The sequence below is a fragment of the Bos javanicus genome, chromosome 4, assembly GCF_032452875.1.
Source record: "Bos javanicus breed banteng chromosome 4, ARS-OSU_banteng_1.0, whole genome shotgun sequence".
NCBI lineage: Eukaryota > Metazoa > Chordata > Mammalia > Artiodactyla > Bovidae > Bos > Bos javanicus.
The window spans coordinates 44,780,193-44,796,660 of record NC_083871.1 but is presented as its reverse complement, the minus strand read 5'-3'; the positions used below and the strand labels follow the sequence as shown (position 1 = coordinate 44,796,660).

Here is a 16,468-nt window from a genome sequence, read left to right as displayed (position 1 = left end):
GCAGCAGCAGCAGCAGGCATAGAATGATCACAGTTGTGCTGGTAACGAAGGCTGGGTTGTAGCCAATCTCAGGTTGAAACCCAAATGTCCAGAAACTAGTAACCCTGAACATGGAGTGGGAAAAGGATCCAGATGAAGATGGGGGTAGTTTGGGCCAAGGTACAGATTTAAGATTTTCAGATTTAAGGTAAACCAGGGAGAAGGCAATGGCACCCCACTCCAGTACTCTTGCCTGGAAAATCCCATGGACGGAGGAGCCTGGTAGTCTGCAGTCCATGGGGTCGCTGACGGTCAGGCACGACTGAATGACTTCACTTTCACTTTTCACTTTCATGCATTGGAGAAGGAAATGGCAACACAGTCCAGTGTTCTTGCCTGGAGAATCCCAGGGACAGGGGAGCCTGGTGGCCTGCTGTCTATGGGGTTGCACAGAGTCAGACACGACTGAAGTGACTTAGAAGCAGCAGTAGCAGCAGGGAGCAAGAGGGCTTATAATAGTTTTTGCCTCTCTGCTCCTTTGTTCTTCATTTCCATCCAGCCTAAATACTTCCACTAGGCTCACTTTTTGCCTTCTGCCTAAATACCCTCATACTGTCTCATTTCCCCATTCATCAGGTTAACTTTCACATATCCTTTGAGGCTCTGTTCAATGACAACCTTCTCCAGGAACCCTTCACTGACCCCTCCTTTCCCCTAACCCATCTGGGTTAAGATCTCTTCATTCCACTTCCAGTAAGTGTTCTCTATGTATTTGATGGTCTGCTTGTCTGCTCTCTGCCCCATTGTGAGCTCCTTATGGCAAGGATTGAGCCTGATTATCTGTATCTGTATCCTAAGTATATCATAAATACCTGACACATAGTAAGAATTTGATCAATGTTTCATGAATGAATGAATGAAACTGCAGCCGATTTCAGAGCATGGTTAGCAAGTTCTTCAGCTAGAAGCTCAGGACACTCGTTAGGTGTCTAAGAAGTTGGTAACTTGCTAGAGCAAAGTCTGATTATCTTTTCTTGGTAAGAACTGAGCCTGATATTTCTTCAGATTTACTGGGAGAAAAGAGCCTAGGCAACTACAAAATATTACAGTGAAAGTTATGGTTTCATCAACTGTTTTTCAGTTATTATACAAGTCAATAAAAATGAAAAGGGATAGCATCCCAGAAATGTTCAAATGATTAGAATACTCAATACAGCAACAGAAGTTTATCAGTAGTTCTTATACTATTAAATCTCTCTGAGACTCATGAATCTTAAAGGTGGACTGTGTAAACTGCAAACTGGAAGATTCTAAGGTCATTTAGGTTCTCTCTACACTACATAAATTCCAACCTCCCCTTTCAGAAAGGCAAAGATCATGGAAGGTCTTACTTATTCACCCCTGGGGTTTGTGGTAGAAGTGGGAGAAAGCTTCGGAGGCACTTCCAGAGATGACTGTATTAGCCAAATGGAACAAAGAGATTGCATTAGCAGAGCAATCTCATTCTCTCTCCCTCATAAGCAGAAGGCACTGGGATGGTGAATGGAGCCCCAAACTAAAGTTAAGAGACCCCCCTAGAGCCTTTGCTATGCCACATAAGCACCTGTGCAACCCTGGGCAGTTACGTAGTTTTTCTGCTTCAGTTCTCTCTTTTGTAGAATGGCTAGGTTAGGCTAGATCTCCGAGATCTTTTTCAGCTTTAGGATTTTGTGTTTCTATAAGATGATTAACTAAGATAACTAAAGAAGGAGTATGAGTGGGGAAAAAGAATAATGAATTTTATTTTGGAAAAGCTGAATTTTAGCTTTCTGTGATACATCTAGTTGTCAATGACAAGAACTGCTTGAAAGTGGAAGTCCAGTCCTTGCAGCAGAGCTGGGAATGGAGGTACCGATTTGGTAGTTTATCAATAGAGGGTAATTGGAACAGTAAGAGTTATGTGACCAGCTAAGCCAGCTGTGAATAAAGAGATAATGTACCAAAATGAATTGGTAACAGCTAAATTAAAAATTTGGAGAAGGCAATGGCACCCCACTCCAGTACTCCTGCCTGGAAAATCCCATGGATGGAGGAGCCTGGTAGGCTGCAGTCCATGGAGTCGCTAAGACCTCACTTTCACTTTTCATTTTCATGCATGAAATGGCAACTCACTCCAGTGTTTTCGCCTTGAGAATCCCAGGGATGGGGGAGCCTGGTGGCTGCCGTCTGTGGGATCACACAGAGTCGGACATGACTAAAGTGACTTAGCAGCAGCAGCAGAAAATTAAAAATTATAATTTACTTATATTTTACCTTATTCTATATTTTAATGAATGGTGACTTTATTTAATCCCTGGTGACTCACTGGTAAAAAAATTCTGCCTGCTAATGCAGGGTTTAATCCCTGGGTTGGGAAGATTCCCTGGAGAAGGAAATGGCAACCCATTCCAGTATTCTTGCCTGGGAAATCTCATGGACAGAGGACAGAAGAACCTGGAGGGCTACAGTCCATGGGGTTGCAAAACAGTTGGACATGACTTAGCGACTAAACAACAACAATAAAAATTGGTACCATTTGTTGGGTATTGACTATGAACTAGATGTTGAGGTATGTGCTCTGCGTTTATTATCTCATTTAATATTTATAAATAACTATATGAGGTGTGTATCATTATTCCCATTTTTGAGGTGTGGAAACTGAGCAGTAGTGTGTTGGTAAACATCTAACACCTGAGAAGGAAAAGGCAAATCCCTGAATTATAATGGTTGCTAACTTCCATGGTGTAAATACTCTCACCATGGCCTATTTCAAGCTAACAGAGGTCACTAAAACAGTGAGACAGGAAGAAATGTGCACTATGTAATACTGTTATCATACAGATATAATAAACATATATATCTTCAAGAGCACAGATAACAGTAAAGCATAATAGTAAAATAATTATGAAGTCATGATTTTGGGTGTTCACTACATTTGTTAATACAGCTTATTTAATTTTAAGTTTATATGTTTTAATTTTTTAGCTGGCTGTGTTTAACAACTGGCTTGCATAATTCCTAAAATTTTAACAACCTGCTCTTGCAAGCTAATAAAAGCTATCTCCACTTATAATGATGCCACGATAGGGTAAGTAATTTGCATATGGTCACACTGAAAATGTCTGGACAAAGATTAGAACCTTGATCCATCGAATTCTGAAGACTGGGTTCTTAACCATTCAATTCAGTTCAGTTCAGTTCAGTCACTCAGTCGTGTCCAACCCTTTGCAACCCCATGAACCACAGCAAGCCAGGCTTTCCTGTCCATCAGCAACTCCTTGAGTTTACCCAAACTCATGTCCATTGAATTGGTGATGCCATCCAACCATCTTATCCTCTGTCGTCCCCTTCTCCTCCCACCCTCAATCTTTCCCAGCATCAGGGTCTTTTCAAATAAGTCAGCTCTTCGCATCAGGTGGCCAAAGTAGTGGAGTTTCAGCTTCAATATCAGTCCTTCCAATGAACACCCAGGACCGATCTCCTTTAGGATGGACTGGTTGGATCTCTCTGCAGTCCAAGGTACTCTCAAGAGTCTTCTCCAACACCACAGTTCAAAAGCATCAATTCTTCAGCGCTCAGCTTTCTTTATAGTCCAACTCTCACATCCATACATGACTACTGGAAAAACCATAGCCTTGACTAGACAGACCTTTGTTGACAAAGTAACGTCTCTGCTTTTTAATATGCTATCTAGGTTGGTCATAACTTTCCTTCCAAGGAGTAAGCATCTTTTAATTTCATGGCTGTAATCACCATCTGCAGTGATTTTGGGGCCCAGAAAAATAAAGTCTGACACTGTTTCCATTGTTTCCCCATCTATTTGCCATGAAGTGATGGGACCGGATGCCATAATCTTTGTTTTCTGAATGTTGAGCTTTAAGCCAACTTTTTCACTCTCCTCTTTCACTTTCATCAAGAGGCCCTTTAGTTCTTCACTTTCTGCCATAAGGCTGGTATCATCTGCATATCTGAGGTGATTGATATTTCTCCCAGCAATCTTGATTCCAGCTTGTGCTTCTTCCAGCCCAGAGTTTCTCATGATGTACTCTGCATAGAAGTTAAATAAGCAGGGTGACAATATACAGCCTTGACGTACTCCTCTCCTGATTTGGAACCAGTCTGTTGTTCCATGTCCACTTCTAACTGTTGCTTCCTGACCTGCATACAGGTTTCTCAAGAGGCAGGTCAGGTGGTCTGGTATTCCCATCTCTTTCAGAATTTTCCAGTTTATTGTGATCCACACAGTCAAAGGCTTTGGCATAGTCAATAAAGCAGAAATAGATGGTTTTCTGGAACTCTCTTGCTTTTTCCATGATCCAGAGGATGTTGGCAATTTGATCTCTGGTTCCTCTGTCTTTTCTAAAACGAGCTTGAGCATCTGGAAGTTCACAGTTCACGTATTGCTGAAGCCTGGCTTGGAGAATTTTGAGCATCACTTTACTAGCATGTGAGAAGAGTGCAACTGTGTGGTAGTTTGAGCATTCTTTGGCATTGCCTTTCTTTGAGATTGGAATGAAAACTGACCTTTTCCAGTCCTGTGGCCACTGCTGAATTTTCCAAATTTGGTAGCATATTGAGTGCAGCACTTTCAAAGCATCATCTTTTAGGATTTGAAATAGCTCAACTGGAACTCCATCACCTCCACTAGCTTTGTTTGTAGTGATGCTTCCTAAGGCCCACTTGACTTCACCTTCCAGTATGTCTGGCTCTAGGTGAGTGATCACACCATTGTAATTATCTGGGTCGTGAAGATCTTTTTTGTACAGTTCTTCTGTGTATTCTTGCCACTTCTTCTTAATATCTTCTGCTTCTGTTAGGTCCCTACCATTTCTGTCCTTTATTGAGCCATTAGACTATCATTTGTAAAACTATAAAGTGCTATTTACTGTATATGATAAAGAAATTATTGCTGCATTTAAATTTTGTATTTGAGAAAAGTGTTATATGGTCTTAAGTGTCATCACTCAGGAGGGGTTGTAGTGGAAAAACAGGCATGAACCAGAAAAGTCACAGTGCAATTTCTGTGTCTCTGGGTCAGCTCTTAGGCCTCAGTTTTCCTGTTAAAGGAGTGTTTTGTGTCCTTTCTGAATCACACTTCAACCCATATTGGGAAAAATATTGAAGGATTTATGAAAAATTTTATGAATCTTATAGGTAAGACTCATATAAATTTAAATGGTTGGCATAATTACTAGTTTGAATGCAACTTAATACAAGCCGCATTGAAATAAAAAATAAATAAAACAAAAGCCTATTGTTTAGAATCCATAGATTAATGTAATCTCTGTAGCCAAAATATTTAAAGATGTTTATTACATTAAGTAGTAAAAAATAAAACATCTGGCAACAATTTTTATATCTTGAAGAATTGGATGACAAAATGATGAGTCTCAGGGGACTCAGATCATATTTCCCCCTCCTGAAAATAGGTTTGAAAAAATTGTAATGCTTTCTGAAAAACTAAACTTATTTCAGTTTCTTCTCTCTTCCCTATCATAGCAAATGGCTTATACACAGAATTTCATGAACTGCTCATAAAACTCTACTTTAGTTCTTTGGATCTGGGTGAAGCCGGTGGTTAGGACTGTAGCTGTAAAGCCTCCATCTAACTCAATAAATCTAGACAAAGGAGCTCTGTGATCATTGTGTTTTAAGAAGAAAGTATTGTAGCTGTGATTCTCTTGATTTAAAAGGAGATAAGCCTCCATTATAGCACAGCGGAAGCTCTAAGTAATTGGCCAGCGGGTGAGGAAGAGAACGACATGGTATACTCCAGACAAGGATGGTAGAGTTTAAATGGCAACCCACTCCAGTATTTTTGCCTGGAGAATCCCAGGGACAGAGGAGCCTAGTGGGCTGCCGTCTATGGGGTCGAACAGAGTCGGACACAACTGAAGTGACTTAGCAGCAGCAGCAGCAGCCTGCTTCTGCAGATCACAGCTCTCAGTCATTGTGCAGTGAGCACTTACATGCAGAGTTGGCACCCATGCTTGCCTTCCTGGTATCTGTAGGCTTCACTAATCTTGTGCTTTAGTTTTATTTTCCTTATTCACACTGAAAAATGAAAGGTTTTTTTGTTTTGTTTTGTTTTCTTTTTATTTCATGTTTGGCTGTTCAGTGTTTTTAGATAAATATGGCAATCTTTAACAAAGGACGATATTGACCATGCTCCACCCCCCTCCACATTAGAACTACTAATTCTAATTTACATTCTACACACAATTTACTTAACAACTACTTGGCCTATTAACAAGCTGTTGTTGCATCATACTTTGCTCCCAGCATGGTGTTGTAAAGGGCCTGGGTAAGACGGGCAGGGATATTACACATGTGCACCTGGAATTATTATACAAGGCAGAAGGTGCACACTGCAAAGTGAGGGCTCTGGTTGTTGGTGCTCTGAGATGTAAGAGAAAGAGACAGCTCTACCTGAAGCCTCTTCCAGAGCTATCTGGGAGAAGTGCATTAGTGAACATAGAGGCACGAGTGGCCATGAAGAACATATAGATTCGAAAGTACAGGCACATGCAAAGAGAGAGAGTGGTAGGTATAATAATTAGGCCTCTTCTATCACCACAGAGGACATAATATTTGAAAGCCTATCAAGCCCTCTTAACACAGATCCTGAGAAGTGTTGCTACTGAAACCTGTGGCACATTTGAATGCAATAAAACAGAATGTTCCATAATGTTTTGGGAGAAATCCTTCTTTTCAACAGTTCATTCCGCTTGCTAAGCCAGGCTTCTTTGAGGTTATCAAGAGGTTATAAAGGATATATGGATATGACTGAAGTCATCACATTACTCATTAGCCATTGGTTATAGTGCTGGTTAGAATGAGAGGAACAGCTGAAAATGGTACAGGAACACAACATGGGCTATGTCTACCTAAGATGGGTATTTCTGTCATCGAGGGTCTCACCCTACATATATCTCTTTTTCTGTGTTGTTGAGCTAACTGATTCAGAGACAATGTTGCAAAGAAGGGCTGGAAAATGGGAGCTGGATAAGATGTGATCCTCCCTGAGGAGGGATCTGAGCTAGGTTGTGCTGCTCAGCACTTTGGTCTTCTTTTCATGTGGCTCACTGACAGCTCATTTCCTTCACAGACCACTCTGTCCTGTTGTGCTCAGGCCCAGCCAGAGGCAGATGGAGAGAATTTCCCTCTGAGCACCAAGGCTTCTCTGCCCCCATTAGCAGCAGTAGCTGTCTGCTGGGACTTGAGACTGGAACACCACTGGTGTGGCCAACTTCCCCATGTTCCCAACCAATGGGAGCTTAACCAGAAAACAGCCACGTGGCAGGGCTCCAGTTGTTGTCCAAACTGAAGCCAAAATTACCTCAAAAGTAAACAAAAAGAGATCCAACCCCAAATTTTATGAGAATCCTATACAGAAAATGCACAGATATCAGATGTGGCAAAACCCAGTATTTTACCACAGTGAAATAATTTGCTTTTTCTCTTAGAGAGGAATCTTTAATTTTAGGCTTGTATCCTCATCACTTCAGTGAAGAGAAAGGACAACTAATCGTTGGTTGGCCTAAAAGATTCTGGCAGGAATATTTGAGTCATAAAATATTAGCCAAGCATCTTTTTGGATATTCTAAAATAAACTATGTACAGAACTAAGCATTTCATGCCAGGACAAAACTGAAAAGCTTTTCTCAGAGGTCTCCCTGCCCCTCCCCCTTCCTTTCCTGGATACAATCTTATTGGTTGATAGCACCCAGCTTTTGGCTGCATTACAAGGAACCACTCAGCTCTGGCTGATTTCTGCTATCACTTTTTCCCCCGTGTTCAGGAAATCTTGTTATGAACATGTTTCCAAGACAGCAAGAGAGAAAAAGTTTTTTACTTGTTTTGGGGAAGCCATTATTGGAGATACGAGTGTGAGGGTAATAGACTTGTTGTTATCATTTAGTTCTTAGCCACTTGGTTGCTTAGCCACCGGGGAAGCAGGGCAATACGCTAGGGCTGAGATAAGGGGAGAAATTTAGAAGTGTTGTGAAAAACAACTGCTCCCATCCCTGGATCTGGAGTTAGTCACTATGGGGAGAAATGGTCTCTAGCCTTGGCTCTGCTGTTGACTGTGTGACTCAAGAACATCCGTTCATTCATCCAGCACTTACAGAGCACCCACTCTGTGTGTGGCACCGTGTCCAGCGCTGGGGACACACCATGAGGAACAGATAAGGAATCTATTCTCAAATCACCCAACTTGTCTAAATACCGTTCCGTCATACTTATGGTGTGAGGGATACACTAGAATGATGTCTCAAGGTCTTTACCTCTAGTTCTTGAATCTTTATTTTTCAGTGAGCTCACAATATGCCCAGAAGAACAGTAACAGGAAAACTGGTACTCGAAACACATACCAGGTATCATGCTAACGAACCACTTTCATATACATGACTCTGTTTTCTCAAGAATCTCCTAAAATAAGTATTATTATACCCATTTTATAGATGAGACAACTAAGCATCAGACAGGTTGAACCGCCTTTTGTTATAAGTGAGAGAGAGACTCAAACCCAGCTCTCTGCTGGCTCCAAGCCCAGCATTCTTTCCCTGTCCTCTGTTCTCCAGATTTATAATGTTAATTTATCTCCCCTGGACTTTTCCCTGCGAGTATTTATGGAAAACTTATTCAAGAATCCATGGCAGTGCAATATGAAATACCTAATTTTTGTCTTATGGGTCTTCCATTAGTTTTTCCTCCCTCTTTACCTACTAAGCTTTTCTTATTCATCCCAAGGGTGGTCTTGCCACTTCATCTAAGCCAAGTACTCCCACTGCTTTGCCTCTGCTTGTCTTTACCTTCAACTTTGAATCATTTTCAATCTTGTCTGTAGCCAAAATCTGTACTCTTTCCCAGACTTGGTCTTACTCCTAAATTTAATTCATCTATCCCCTAATAGTTATTCAACACAGTAAGAAGTTTAAAAGAAAAAGAGTATAAAATCATCTCCTTGGGGGAAATAAAACATGCACAGATTATAGGAATGTTATATGCTAAAATAGTTATAAACCTATAAGGGCGAGAGATGAAAGGTAGCAGGATAGGGCTGGAGTCACTGGGACTTGAGGAATAGCTAAGGCTTGACTAGATGAAAAGAGAAAGGGGTGGAGAAAGGTTACAAGGTCAGACAAAGAGCAGACAGGTCCACTGAGTACTGGAGAAGTTGGATGCCTTTCTGGCCGGAATGACGAAGTTTGAAGAGCTCTGGAAGCTGGGATGGAACAGTTGAACTGGATGTTATTGTTGAAGAATGTTAATCAGAAGGAGTACTGGATTAAGAATTTGTACATCTGTATTCTTGCTCTACTTACCAATCTGTAATCTGGAGAAAATCGATCAAGAGATCTGAGTCTCCATTTCCTCATCTCTTAGGGCTACCTCAGTCTATAGAAGTCTCAGCTCCTTAGAACAGCCTCTCTTCTTTTACTGTTCCTGCCTCCAGACATTTTGTAGCGTGTCTTTTAAGTGTGAGCAGTCAGTTATGAGACCTTTCACAACATAGTATAATCACACATCCTCTGTGAGAACTTTCACAGTGCTGAAAAACATGATTGGTCACAAAGCTACCACAAGTTAAATAATAAAAATTAAGTTATACAGTCTAAAGAATAAAATTTAGGCTATACAAGTTAAATAATACTCATACACAAGCATTAAAAATGGAATTTTTGACTGGGAGTTTGGGATTAGGAGATGCAAACTAGTATCCATAGGCTGGATAAACAACATGGTCCTGCTGTAGAGCACAAGGAACTCTATTCAATATACTGTAATAAATCATAATGGAAAAGAACAGAAAAGAATATATATATCTGAATCACTTTGCTGTACAGCAGAAATTGACCCAACATTGTAAATCAACTCTATACTTCACTAAAATATTTTAAAAAATGGAATGTTTCCTCTACCAATTTCAAGCTTTAACTTTAGGACACTCAGTCCAGTTCAGTCGCTCAGTCGTGTTCGACTCTTTGTGACCCCATGGACTGCAGCACACCAGGATTCCCTGTCCATCACCAACTCCTGGAGCTTGCTCAAACTCCTGTCCATCGAGTCAGTGATGCCATCCAACCATCGCATCCTCTGTCATCCCCTTCTCCTCCTGCCTTCAATCTTTCCCAGCATCAGGGTCTTTTCCAGTGAGTCAGTTCTTCGCATCAGGTGGCCAAAGTATTGGAGCTTCAGCATCAGTCCTTCCAATGAATATTCAGGATTGATTTCCTTTATGATTGCCTAAGTTCCTTAATTAAATATTTAGAATTAAAATTTTAAGACTTGAGACTTTGTGTTTTAACTTGAAAATATGGGGCAAAAATAAGGTCTTAGGGCTTTCTTTTTAGTTATGTATGAGTCAAACAGTTAGTGGTTCCAGATGGGGTGGATGGTCTCAAAGATGCTGATCTGGATAAAAGTGTGGCCAGGCAAGCTTAGATGAACAGCCAGGAAAGCAGCCAAGAGCAAAAAGAGCATTAACCATGAGTCTAGGAAAAGTCAATGTTCAAAATATTCAAGGAAGCTGTGATGTTAATTTTAGTGTGTCTACTTGAATGGGCCGTGGGTGCTCAGTTTTTTGGATAAATATTATTCTAGGTTTGTCCATGAGGCTGTTTCTGTATGAGATCAATATTTAAATAGTAGACTGACTACAGCAGATTGCCTTCCTCAACGTAGGTGGGTCTCATCTAATCTGTTGAGTGTCTGAACAGAACAAAAAGGCTGAGAAGGAAAATACACTCTCTATGCCTGTCTTCAAGCTAGGACATCAGTCTTTGCCTGTCTTCAGACAATACCTTCAGCTCTCCTGGTTCTTCAGCTTACCAACTGCAGATCTTGGGACTTTTTAGCCCCTATTGTTGTTTGAGCCAGTTCCTTATAAGAACTTTATCTATGTATCTATGTATGCATTTTTTTTCTTCCTTCCTCCCTTTCCATCTATTTGTCTGTCTGTCTATCTATCTATCTACTTTTCTCCTATTGGATTTGTTTTTCTGGGGAACCCAGACTAATACAGTAGCATTAGGACCCACATCATAATGGGTGCTTGTGAGGATGACACAGACCAGTTATGTGAAAATATATTGGAGCTGAAGCTCTAATATTTTGGCCACCTTATGTGAAGATCCAACTCATTGGAAAAGACCCTGATGCTGGGAAAGATTGATCATAAAAGGAGAAAAGGGCAGCAGAGGATAAGATGTTGGATAGCATCACCGACTCAATGGACATGAATCTGAGGAAATTCTGGGAGACAGTGAAGGACTGGGAAGCCTGGCATGCTGAAGTGCATGGAATTGCAGAGTTGGACATGTTTGAGTAACTGAATAACAATATGAAAACTGCCTTAAAAAGTGCCTGGTAAACAATAAGTGTTACTTAAATGATAGCTATTATGAGCCCTACTAGGCTCCTAGAGCTCACCACAGCCTCTCATGGAACATTTTGGATCCTATGATCAGAAACTTTTCTTCCAGTCCATGAGTGAGGAGTAGGAGTAAGAGGAATTCAACAAATGTTTTCCTGAGCTTTAGCAGGAAGTCTTTGAAATCATCTAACAGGACACTTTTAGGCCAAATATCACCTAGAGGCTTGGCTTTTTAACAAGTTAAAAGGACCATGTCCTGAAGCAGAAGTCTTCAGTAGATACTCACTTTCAGCATACATTAGATTTCTTTAAGTATGTGACTGCAAGCCGACTCTGTGAGGAAGAGGATTGAATTTCCTTCTTCTTTCCTTTTATTCAATTTTTCTGATTACAGAAGAATTATATGCTCATTAAATAAGATTTTTAAAACACAAAAGAAAATAAAAGTCATTCATGAGCTCAGTATCCAAAGATAAACAATATTTTGAAATGTTTCTAGTTTTTTGTCTATTTGTCTGTGACATATATATTTTTTAAAACAACATTGAGATCATAATATATATGGCTGCTATTCCTCTATCTCCCTGTCATATTGTGAAGATGACTTGGTACGAGAGTTCCCCTTGATATTTGTTTTTGGAAAGAGTCTTACTCTCCCATTACTGAATCAGAGCATCATCTTATGGCCCATCCATGACCATTTGTTAGGAAATGAAGTCTAAATAACAATGTTATTTTAAGATAATTCATAGGGAAATATATTTGGTCTTTTGACCAGTAACTATTTTTGAACACTCTCTACCACTGTTGCTTCTATTAATGTAGATAATGATAGCTGAAAGAAATCAACATACAAAGCTATAGTAATCAAAATGGTGTGGTACTGCCACAGGACAGACATGTAGAATTGAGAGTCCATTAATCTATACTGTTATGGCCAACTGATTTCCAACACAGATGCCAAGCCCATGCAGTTGGGGAAAGAGTATTCTCTTCAACAGCTGGTGCTGGACAACTGGATTATCCATGAAAAAATGAAGTAGGTTCCCTACCTCATACTACATACAAAAATTAACTGAAAATGGACCAATGACCTAAATATGAACTAAAATGACAACACTTAGAAGAAAACACTGAGAATAAATCCACATGACCTTAGATTTAGCAATGGATTATTAGATATGACATCAAAAGCATAAGCAACAAAAGAAAAAGCTGAGAAAATGGACTTCATCAAAGTAAAAAACTTGTGTATCAAAGGACATTATTAAAAAGTGAAAAGACAACCTAAAGAATGAACAAAATATTTCCAAGTCATATATCCAGGGGTCTAGAAAGCAGAATATACAGGAACTCTTATAACTCAACAAATGACAAATGACCAATTAAAAAATAGTCAAAGGACTTGAATAGACATTTTCCTAAAGAAGACATTCAAATGACTAATAAGCACATGAAAAAATTTCAATTTCATTAGTCATTGGGCTTCCGTGGTAGCTCAGCTGGTAAAGAATCTGCCTGCAATGTAGGAGACCCCAGTTCAATTCCTGGGTCAGGAAGATCTGCTGGAAAAGGGATAAGCTACTCACTCCAGTATCCACCTGGTAAAAAATCTGCCTGCAATGCATATGTCATTAGGGGGATGCAAATCAAAATTACAATGAGGTACTACTTCAAACTCAGGAAATTTTTTGAAAAGGAAAATATGAAAAAATAAAAAATAAGTTTTGGCAAAGATGTGGAGAAATTAGGACCCTTGTAGATTGCTGGTGAGAATGTAAAATAGTACAGCCACTGTAGAAAGTATTTTGATGGTTCTTTAAAAAGTTAAAAGTAGAATTACCATATGATCTGGCAATCTCACTCCTAGGTGTATACCCAAAGGAATTTAAAACTGGTATTCAAACAAATAGATGTACATGTATGTTCACAGCAGCACTATTCAAAATATCCAAAAGATCTAAAACAGATAAGTGGATAAACAAAATGTGGTATCTCCATAAAATAGAATATTATTCAGCCATAAAAAGGGATAAGGTACTGACACATATATTTTGAACTTCAAAAACATCAGGGCAAGTGAAAGAAACTGGACACAAAATGACCGCATACTGCATAATTCCACTTGTAAGAAATATTTACAGTAGGTAAATCCATAGAGACAGAAAACAGATTAGTGATTGCCAGGGGCTAGGGAAGGTGTGTATGGGGAGCAACTTCTTAATACGTAAAAGGATTTTTTTTAGGGTGATAAATATGTTTTGAAACTACATAGAAGTTGTGACTATTCAAAACTATGATTACTTCAGTTCAGTTCAGTTGCTCAGTTGTCTCCGACTCTTTGCGACCCCATGAACCACAGCACGCCAGGCATCCCTGTCCATCACCAACTCCCGGAGTCCACCCAAACCCATGTCCATTGAGTCAGTGATGCCGTCCAACCATCTCATCCTCTGTCGTCCCCTTCTCCTCCCACCCTCAATCTTTCCCAGCATCAGGGTCTTTTCCAATGAGTCAGCTCTTTGCATCAGGTGGCCAAAGTATTGGAGTTTCAGCTTCAACATCAGTCCCTTCAATGAACATCCAGGACTGATCTCCTTTAGGATGGACTGGTTGGATCTCCCTGCAGTCCAAAGGACTCTCAAGAGTCTTCTCCAACACCACAGTTCAAAAGCATCAATTCTTCAGTGCTCAGCTTTCTTTATAGTCCAACTCTCACATCTATACATGACCACTGGAAAAACCATAGCCTTGATTAGATTGACCTTTGTTGACAAAGTGATGTCTCTGCTTTTTAATATGCTGTCTAGGTTGGTCATAACTTTCCTTCCAAGAAGTAAGTGTCTTTTAATTTCATGGCTGCAATCACCATCTTCAGTGATTTTGGAGCCCAGAAAAATAAAGTCAGCCACTGTTTCCACTGTTTCCCCATCTATTTGCCATGAAGTGATGGGACCAGATGCCATGATCTTAGTTTTCTGAACGTTGAGCTTTAAGCCAACTTTTTCACTCTCCTCTTTCACTTTCATCAAGAGGCTCTTTAGTTCTTCTTCACTTCCTGCCATAAGGGTGGTGTCATCTGTGTATCTGAGGTTATTGATATTTCTCCTTAGTTAAGAGACTTTAAGTGACTAATTTTATGTTATATGAATTTTACTTCAATACAAAATAGAATAACAAGTTAAATAGGCTTACCCTGGTGATCATTTCACAAAACATACATATAAAAAATAAAATAAAGAAATCAAGATTAGAATATGTGTTTCCTTTTTATGTCTGCAGCATGTTATGATTTCAACTTTAAAACACAGTAAACCAATCATAACACATCTTTGGTTATTACTATCTTTGGATTTTATTAGAGGTGATGCTAATGGGTTCTCCCATCATTTTCACCAACTTTGTACAATTCAGATTTCAGTCCAAGGCTTCAGGAACATTGCAAACAGCTGCAGTGGGATAATGCATCTGACTATCAATGACATGCCAACTCTGACGGACAACTGTGTAAAAGTAGGTATTTGGAAACTACATTTTCTTCTCAGTCCCATTTGGTAGGCATATTTTCTAGTGGCTTGAATTATTGAAAAATATGAATGGGCTTTTCATTGCAGTTGATGTTATATAATTATGAAATTTACACACACATTTGAACATTTGAATCTTTAAATATCCTAAGAAACTTCATTTCACATTTAGGATATTTTTATTTCAATGATATTGCAATCAAATCTTACAAAATCATATGTAAGCTTAAGCATAAACCTTAAATCTGGTTCTACATGTTAAGCTTCTAAAGGTTCTGATTTCTTTCAGCATTCCATTGTCTCATGCATTCCTATCTTTTGTGATATCATTTAGTTGATTCTTACACATTACTCAAATGTAAGTGTAGTAAAGTATATTGGAAAAAGTAAAAGTTCCCATTTTCTTTGACAATAGGACAACTTAATAGTTAATGTGTCCGTTTTTGAAAAGACTGAGAGAAAAAATAATCTCATGACTTTGACAAATGTGTTCTATATAATCTGATTAACCTTTTATTTTTTCCCTTCTAAAGGCTTTAGTTGAGAAATGCCATCGTATTTCATCAGTAGTCCTCATTGGCGCACCACATATTTCCGATAGTGCTTTCAAAGCTCTTTCTGGTTGTGACATCAAAAAGATCCGATTTGAAGGTGTGAGATATAAAAAGTAGTTTAGCATTAATTTTTACTTTTAATCTTGTGGTGATTCAAATACAATCCTTAACTTTTTCTTTTTTTTAAACAGGAAATAAAAGGATTACTGATGCATGCTTCAAACTTATAGACAAGAGTTATCCAAACATCAGTCACATTTACATGGTAGACTGCAAGGGAATAACAGATGGTAGCCTCAAATCACTCTCACCTTTGAAGCATCTCACTGTGTTGAATCTGGCAAACTGTGTAAGGTAAACAGTCATTCAGTCAAGAAACACTGATTATCTAGAATGTTCCAAGCTTCCTCAAGATGCTCATTGGTCAGTATAGTAAACATGAAAGTCAGGGATCTAAGTAGAGGTAAGTGCAGAGTTCTGTGGTAAAACAAAGGAGGGGCACCCAACCCAGACTAGTTATATGTGGGCACGGGGAGATGATCAGGGAATGCTCAGGATATGTGGAGTCACAGGCTCTTGTAAGATTAAATGAATTCACTAGAACATTTGTGGGCTACTTATCCTAGTGAAGGTTCTCATAGCTAGTTCAGTTAATAGGTCTTTTTCCCAAATGGACTTTCTGACTTGCCTATGAAGAACCAATCTTACTGAAGTGTTTACTCTTGGGTACTAGTTAGATTTTTCCTCTGTGTGGATCTGCTCACAGATGGCAAGTTCTTACTGAAACCGTTTTTTTCACCTGAGTTACAAATAGGCTTCTGACCTGGCATTCTCAGGTGGGCAAGGATCAAATTCTTGATAAAATGTCTTCCCCAATTGATATATCAGCCTCTTTCCTATGTAAATTTCTTAAAATATTATGGGGCCAGAAGATAACAAAACAGCATGTGATTACAAAGAAATTGGTTAATAGTTTGTATAACATAAGACAAGTTAGAGTAATAAGCTAA

General features: G+C 39.3%; 1 protein-coding gene across 1 annotated transcript in view; it reads left to right on the top strand.

Moving 5' to 3' along the window:
• Positions 1-16,468, top strand: part of FBXL13 (F-box and leucine rich repeat protein 13) — a 218,177-nt gene that overhangs the window by 126,680 nt on the left and 75,029 nt on the right. Inside the window, exons 13-15 of the mRNA XM_061413891.1 lie at positions 14,792-14,890; positions 15,438-15,555; positions 15,650-15,812. Coding sequence (XP_061269875.1) covers positions 14,792-14,890; positions 15,438-15,555; positions 15,650-15,812 — 380 coding nt within the window. The remainder of the gene's footprint in view (positions 1-14,791; positions 14,891-15,437; positions 15,556-15,649; positions 15,813-16,468) is intronic.